Source organism: Ostrea edulis, chromosome 5, assembly GCF_947568905.1.
Source record: "Ostrea edulis chromosome 5, xbOstEdul1.1, whole genome shotgun sequence".
Taxonomy (NCBI): domain Eukaryota; kingdom Metazoa; phylum Mollusca; class Bivalvia; order Ostreida; family Ostreidae; genus Ostrea; species Ostrea edulis.
Genome location: NC_079168.1, coordinates 89,167,252 through 89,176,255, shown reverse-complemented (window position 1 = coordinate 89,176,255; position 9,004 = coordinate 89,167,252). Strand labels below are relative to the sequence as shown.

General features: G+C 34.5%; 1 protein-coding gene across 1 annotated transcript in view; it reads left to right on the top strand.

Moving 5' to 3' along the window:
• The first annotated feature begins 4,160 nt into the window (after positions 1-4,160).
• The window catches only part of LOC125650523 (regulation of nuclear pre-mRNA domain-containing protein 2-like), a 28,997-nt gene continuing 24,153 nt past the window's right edge, over positions 4,161-9,004 (top strand). Inside the window, exon 1 of the mRNA XM_048878896.2 lies at positions 4,161-4,566. Within this exon, the coding sequence (XP_048734853.2) occupies positions 4,404-4,566 (163 nt within the window). The 5' untranslated portion in view covers positions 4,161-4,403. The remainder of the gene's footprint in view (positions 4,567-9,004) is intronic.

Here is a 9,004-nt window from a genome sequence, read left to right as displayed (position 1 = left end):
AATTCAACTTACCAGACATCTCGAATCGTCAAACACTATGGATGTAACGAAGGTTGTTTGGGGTGACTTTCATATGTATGTGGATGTGATCTCATCATTATCGTCTCCACGCCAAACACCGCCTCTTAATTATTTTTTAAAGGCTTCGCTTTCGAGTCCACCAATTAGCGCCAATTTTGTCTCGTTTGATCACAGTTATCCCGCACGCGGCTCTTTGTAGTCACAGCGACAATTAATTATTATAATAATGAATTCCAATGAAGAAATAAGCATTTGTTTTCAAACTTTACAAAAATCATTATGTAAATCAAAATCCCCATAACTAACAACGCAAGTGGCAAACATTGAAATATATTTATTTAACATCATAGATACATAATACTGACATTCCAAAATCAATTCATAAATACACATAAAACAATCCCAGTTATATCAATTTAAAATATTAGGTGAGACGTTTCGACCAATATATTATTGGGTCGAAACGTCTTAGGTCGAAACGTCTTAGGTCGAAACATCTGGGGTCGAAACGTCCCTGAGGTCGAAACGTCCGAAGTCGAAACGTCCCTTGGGTCGAAACGTCCCATATTCGGGGGGGGGGATCGTGTGTGCGTGCGTGGCGTGTATTATATGGGTGTATGTATGTATATATATATTATAAACTACAACCAATTAATCCTTAAAACTTTTGTAAAAGTTTTGACCATACTATCAAACTTGTTATCATACGAGTGTGAACTTTGGGTAGGCGCGTAATAATGACCACTTTTTTCCTATGGAGCGCCAAATTAACATAAACTCAAATAATTGAGATATCTTCAATTATTTGAAGATATCATCAATTCATTTGCTGCGCGCAACAATTTAATTTAAAGATATCTTCAAATAATTAATGATATATTCAATTCTGAATTATTGCGCGCATTAATTTAAGTGATGATAGCATTAATTCTTCAGCTGAATTGATGCGCGCTTTAATTGAATTAATGATCTCTTCAAATGAATTAATGATATCAACAATTGAATTGATGCGAACAATAATTGATATAATGCGCGCATTAAATCAATTGATGAGAGCAATAATTGATTTAATGTGCGCATTAATTCAATTAAAGAGAGCAATAATTGAATTGATGATACCTTTATATAATTGAAGATATCTTCAATTATTTGAGTTTATGTTAATTTGGCGCTCCATATTTTCCTTCGGCATAACGAATAAATTTACGAATAGTCAATAAATGATAGTGAATAGCAAAACCGTCTGTACAAATTTAAGATACCGGTATATACAAAACTAATTATGTAAGGATTATAAATGATTTCCCACCTTTTTCTTGAAATGATCAGAAATCATCGCTAATTTTCAACTCATACATGGACCACATGTGTCAATCATGATAAGATTGCCTCATGTTAATCTTTATGTATAATCTTCATGTTTGAAGTAAGTGAATCCATTTTTGATCGACGCATGAAGATGGACTCGTATTAATCTTTATGTATAATCTCCATGTTTGAAGTGAATCCATTTTTGATCGACGCATGAAGATTGACTCGTATTAATCTTTATGTATTATCTCCATGTTTGAAGTGAATCCATTTTTTGATCGACGCATCATATAATCTTTAAGGTAATCTTAAATTGTTGTATGCAGAAGCACGATATATAAGTAAATAAACCTATTGATTTCAATTCCACCGAAATGTTGATTTTCAATACAATGAAAACGGAAAAAAAAGATGTCTTATTCCAGAGGATCGAAGTGTTCGTTTTGTAAAAATCTTGTTTAGAATGACTATTTCGACATGGAAAAATACTGAATTTCATATCTAATCTCAAATACTGTTTGAATGTTAGTAGTAGAAATGTACACTGAACTCCTATATCTTTTAATCTAGCTTTACATCTGTGAAAATACTTATATACATATGTAACGTCTGTGAACTAATTATATAATGATGAAGGGTACAACTCTCCCATTGAATCGATCGCTGCTGTCGGTACCCCCGCACATCGTCCTGAGGAGTTTTCTGCATTGCAATCACTTCTTAAATACATTCTATCTATCTAATTAAAATCAGATCTTCTCTAACCTTTACACCGGTCTCCAGTGTAAAGGTTACAGAAGATCTGATTTTAATTAGATCGACATTCTATTATACAGTATTTGGTGATTTCACATGATGATGCACAGTGACACTCTATATACGATATGTACATATACTAAAAATAAATTGCACTGTAGTTTAAATATAGTAACAAACAGTACAATATTCCCTTTTAAAATTGCATAATGTGAGATACGAATTATATTACGGTATTTGTTATAAGTTATATCGTATATTGCATCGTAACACATGCATGTGGCTTTGACTATTGCACAATATTTTGTGCTTTTGAAAGTGGGGACAGTACCCCGGGGTATGTGTTATATTTGGTCGTGGTTTTCGGAATTTTCAATTAATTCAGTTTCACAGTTTTAATATGTGTATTGCATTATAACAAAGAGGGCATGGCCGCACTTTTTTCTCTTGCGTTATAAGTGCGTTTGAGATTTTGAATTCGTCGGTTATGTAGGCCTATTTCAAGTAGGTTTGTCTACAAAATTGAATATTTGCACATGCAACAACCAAATTAAAGTTATAGTCTGTATACACATGTAATCAGCGTCCTTGAATCATGCTATAAGCAAAAAATTGTGTTGGTTTTCATCTGCGCTCAATGCAAATTCAGATGTGAATTCTTCTTGTGCTCCATAATTCTCTAACCACAGTTCCATGCGCTATGGGCATTTAAGTGAAGCTTGGGCGCCTTCTGGCGAGAGAATGGTACTCTCTACCAAAAGTTAACAGTTTTAGTAAGTCTTGCTATTATGTCACACCACAAACAAGGATACTATGACTCCAATTAACATTCCTGATAAACCTATAAACGTAAGACTCAACTTTTTATTATTTCAGTTTATTCTTAATTCTTAGAATATATACAGAGTAACCTTGTTTACAGAAAAAAAGTGCCGTTGTATGTTTCGAATTTCTGCAGGAGTGTACATGTACCAATGGATTATATTTACATTTACTGGATATTTTCTCTTATATTTCTATTGAAATTGAATTGACATTGCTTTTATCTGCGACAATGAATACATGTTTGTAGCAAACTATTTTGATCCGGTTTCTTTAGTACCGACTGTCTGTGTAATGATTACCAAATAAGGAGCGTCATCAAGGTCAAAGGGTGCATTGGCTGTTCTAAAGTTTAACGTAACAAATCGGCCAGCATTATGATATTTTAGTACTTAAATCTAGTTTATATTTTGAAACAATACATGAAAATATAAATATAGACAATAAAATGTCTATATTTGTTGTTTCATCGGGTGATGAAGATAGCAATCATTGGAGAATTTTATTTTACACAACACGCTGAAACGTGGTTTATGTATTTTTTTCTGCAATGCTAGATGCCTTCATCACCCGATGAAACAACAAAGAAAGCGTTTTATTGTTTAGATTAGAACATTTGTAGGCAGACTGTAATATAGTCATGGAATACAAAAATATACAGTTCTGAAGGCTTTACACATGATCAGCCATACCTCGAACTCGACCGGGAGAGAGAAAGAAAACCTTCGAGATATCTACCTCAGGTTAAAATATACTAAGAAAATGTAGTTGAGACTTCCAATTCACTTCGACATATCCATGGTATTCAATATATAAACGTTCGAGATACCGAGGTTCGTCTGTATCAAAGGTGAAGATAACGAACAGTGATCAATCTCATAACTCCTATAAGCAATGCAAAATAGAGAGATTTTCTAGGATGTACTTCTGATTACTAATGCAAAACTACAATTTCAAATAGTACACATAACTTTATCATTCTGATCTAAAAGTAATATATGATACACACAGCAATATGAATAAGTGTACTGGTATGTACATGTATATGTCATCTTTGAAGAAATAATGATAACAATCAAAGAAAATGCACAGTTAGAATTTAGATTATCATATTTTTCATTCAGAATTCCATATGTTAAGGATTAGGTAGAAAATGCTGCTGTTTCAGTTAGTAAGAATTTGCTTCGCGAGTCAGTCAGTTTACTCAGTTTCAAATGAATTAGGATCGGGATCGTGGTATTCATGTAAAAATTGTATCGCCGGGTTTTAGACTGATCATAATTTCCAATATGGTTGACCACCGCAAATTTTGGAGCAGCGCACATTTTTGGGACGAATTTTACATAGCGAATCATTAATATGCAAAACAATGCTGACGAAATAACTATTTGACATTGGTGTTTTTCAATATGCAATGCATTTTAATGGACATTGATTAATACGTTCGAAATATCGCATTTATAATAGAGGTTTGCGTACCAAACTCGCAAAACATGGCGTCGCCTTCTCATAAAATGAGTGAGGAAAATCTAGAAAAGAAGATGCAAAATGTCACTAATACTCAAGACAGCATACAGAGTTTATCACTTTGGTTAATACACCACAAATCTCACCACAGACGCGTTGTGGATGTATGGATGAAAACGTTTAAAAAAGGTTGGTTTTAAAATTGAAAGTGTGATCGAATCTTTCAGGTATGTAGTAAGGTTACATGTTAGTGGTGCTACCGTTAGGGCAAACACATCAAGATATATTCATTCTACAGCATTCCGTTCGTCAACATTTGAATTTTCAGAACTTGGGAGGTTGAAAAACCGTTGTAATGGTTTGAAATGAAACTGCATAAGAAATAAGGCAAAGCTTCTTTTTCAAATATTTTGTACTGGATCAGTGTCTGATAAAGTTTTGGGAAGGATGATATTTTGTGATGTACACATGCACAAATCTCATTGGGTATCAGGTAAGTGATCTCTCTTTCCCACGGTTGATCCATTCATAGTCGATCCTTCCCTAGATGGTCCGTCACGTCAATCCGGCTCCCCAAATCCGGCAAAGATATTATAAAACAAATTTTAAGTTTCTGGAGTTAGATATTATAATTAAATAACTGTTGGTATGTAAATAAAATTGTTTATACAACAATTAGGCCTTATAATTTTTGTTTGAAGTGTGATAATCCATAGGATTATTTATGAAAGAGTGTGCTCATAAATAGAGTTTTGCTTTGTTTTACAATCTTTGATCATTAATTGCAAGAATAACATCTTATTGAACACCAAAAAATTAACTCAGCATACAAGCCTAACCTATAAACTACAAGTTTTTTTTTATTTATTAGAAAAAGAATTGCTCAAAGCTTAGAAATATTCTTTGATCTACCGAAACCAAGGATATGTAAGCCAATCTTCAAAATGGTCTATCATTAAAATGTAAATATCACTTGGAAAAATGGTTAAAATACATGGTAATTATTTTTTTTGAGGGACGAATTAACAAGGGGACGGATAGTCAAGGGATGGATCGGTAATGGGATGACTCAACTAAGGGACGGAATGATAATGGGACAGATCATCTAGAAATCATCTCATTGACATTATAGACAGAATTTTCTTTGTTTTGACATTTAAACCTTCAATGTTTATATTAATGTCAATATTTTTATAGATATTTAATTGTATTGGTTTCCAGAGTTTCATGTGTAGTGATTTTGGTTATATACATGTAGACCGTGGGTATCAGCCTTGTGGCTACTGCACCTGACTAGTAATGCAGGGGACCCTGGTTTAATTCCAAGTCAAGCAATAAATTTTCTCTTTTCTTGTTACATTTGATGGTGCATCTTCACAAGTCAAGGGTTATTGACTTGTTACCTTGCACTAACCCATGACATCTGTGACTATCAAAAAGTTGGGCTCGTTCTGATTGGTTACCACAAAAGAGTGGGAACCAATGAGAATGCAGTTCTATTTCTAACAACGCAAAACGAGGGATTCAAATAAAAACATGTGTATTGATACCTACAGTTTTGGTTATTTCAATCGTTTAAGCAATATTGTCTTAAGCAAAAAGGTTTCCAAACTTGATCTATTATCAATAAACGTAATTAGTGGTGTAAGTATTACAATTTCGCGTGCTTAGTATGAGATCGCATCATTTGTATCCATGTACACCATAACAAGATGTAGAGATTTCATTGGATGTTTTATTTATAGTGGATTGCGTAATTGTCTAATGAGCCCAACTTTTATATATCGACTGATTACATGGGTTAGTACGAGGTAACGAATCAATAAGACAATAACCCTTGACTTGTGAAGATGTTGAGCACTCCATGACTTCAAGTTAAAGTTCTGTCAGGGATAAAGAATCGGGGAGTGGGGGGGGGGGGGGGGGGGGGGGTCTTTAAAGCTAAAGACAATTTAAGGAGGGATGAATGTAGTGGATTGGGCTAAATAGACCATGGATATTGGCCTGGATAGCTCGGAAGTTAAGGTACCTGACTAGTAGTGCAGGAAGCCCTGGTTTGATTTCCAGTCCATTCATAGATTTCCTCTTTTCTTGTTGTACAGATGTGCTCATTTTACAATTTGATCAAATCCATTTGATCTCTAATGACAAATATATAAATATATTAAGAATTTCAATTTGTTTAAATTTGAACATCAAATTAATCTTAAAATTAATGTATGAATTCACAAATATCAGGGGTCGAAATTAACTTTTTCTATCACAGGCTAATTTTAGCCTGTGGGTAAAAAATCCACAGGCTAAAATGAAAACCTACAAGCTAATATAAAAATAATGAAGCAGTGCTCTTTTTTCATGTTTTTTTTTTTAATCAATGATTTTCCCCATCATTACTGAGCCTAGTGGGTTAATAGGCACTGTTTGGACAGGACACTAAGTTTTACGTAAGTCATATGGTGCAATGTTTAGGTCTCTTGATTATCTCACCTCTAATCCAAAACCTGTGATTTTTCAAAGCGAATCCCAGACTCATGGTTTTATAAGCAGCACAATCATGAGCCCCATGAACTTTTTTGATAATCGTCTACATGCACTCGTGTCATCACTACAACCTGACCTCAATATGACAATAAGTTAATTTAGATAGGACATTCTCATGATTCTGATGAAAATAACTACCAGAAGACTTGGTAAAACATAGACTCCGATTTTTTTTATAGATAAATGAATAACAAAAACCTCGTGCTTGGAATTCAATTTAATCACCCCTATAGATGAACAGGAGTCATGGCACATGTCCATATTTTTCATCATAATGCGATGCGCAATGTCTGACCTCTAAAGCATTTGTTTGACTCCGAGTATCTTTAAAAATCATAAAAGAAAAATCCGGATAGAAACGGTTGACGATACGATCATAGTTTGTAAATCACCACTTGCTAAAGTGTCCACTATATTTACTTGCTGTTTTTCAAATGTACTCGCATTTTGCAACTATTTCTGACCAACTAAGACTAGTATAGCATGGTCTGGTCTAGTTTATTTTGTGTCATGGTAGCACGGCTGCATGGTCATGTCAAAATATCACGTTTAACTATAGAACCAAAGTATATATATAATTGAAATTTCTAAGATAACATTTTTATGCCCCCAAGATCGAAGAATGGGGGCGCCCCATATTGTTTTTGTCATTCTGTCTGAAACTTTAAACTTGCTAATAACTTTTGAACAGTAAGTGCTAGAGCTTTCAAATTGATATTTCACATGAGTATTTCTTGTGACAAGACCTTTCTGTGGGTACCGTTTTTGACCCTGTGACCTTGACCTTGGAGTTTGACCTACTATTTGAAAACTTTAACCTTGCTAATAACTTTTGAACAGTAAGCAGCGGCGGATTTAGAGGGGGGCGCAGCCGGTACGCCCCCCCCCTCCCCCCTAAAATTTTCAAATTTAAGGTAAATCGCGGTATCTTGTTTCGGAAAATGTCCTAAATGATAAAAGTAGCAATAATTTCTTCCACTCCTGGAGAAATAAATGACAAAATCCTTTGATTTCTTGAATTACTTTATTGGGAGAACTTCATTTTTTCCAAAAAAACCTTAAACTTTGGGTCATTTTATTAATTTCACCTTATTAAAATGATAGAAAATAGTACAAATGACTTAATAGGAGAAATATTTCAAGCCCCGTAAAATCCAGGAGCTTCAGGGGGCTTTGCCCCCTGGACCCCACCAGGGCTTTGCCTTGCACCCACTGCCTCATAAAGTGGCACCCCCACCCCCCACCCCCCATAACCACAATTCCTGGATCCGCCCCTGGTAAGTGCTAGAGCTTTGCTATTTTCATGAGTATTCCTTATGACAAGACTTTTCAGTTGTTACTAAACCTTTTGACCTTGACATTTGACTTACTTTTAAAAAAGTTGACATTGGTCATAACTTCTAAATGGTAAATATTAGAGTTTTCATATTGTACATGATCATTTCTTGTGACAAGATCTTTCTACTGGTACCAAGATATTTGTCCTTGTGACCTTGACCATCTTCAGAATTGGCCATTATCAGAGGCATTTGTGTTTCCCAAATACATCTTGTTTATTAACCTCTTCTTCAGGAAAAGGCTAGGAAGCATGCTGGTCACATGAATGGAGCGTTTGGAGTAGTGTCGTGTTGTGGTTGGTCTTCCACGATTCCAATAACTTCTGTTATTTTGGGTTTAATCGTATTCTCTTTTCTTAGAAATGCCATCAAATGCATGAGGGTCCCGAATGTTTTTTTACCGGTTGCATTTCGTATAAACTAAACAGCATAACAAAACATGAAAATAATTTTCAAAGAAAAGGTGCTCTAATTTGTGGGTGACTAAATTTTGATGTGGGGCCCCTAGAATTGCAAGGTTCAGTAGCCCATATGGGTACCAAAGGTTTCAAGTTAGTTTCAAACCCTGTAAATTTTCTTGATAAGTGATATACAGTAGGAATGGACAGTTACTAATTAAAAATCAGACTATATCAGGAGATAAACAATTCTTTCATGGGAGTCCTCATTAGAATGAAAAATTCGTTGACTGTTTTCATTTTGGGCATACCTAGATGGCAAGCAATGTAAAATTAATAGTGATAGAGAGT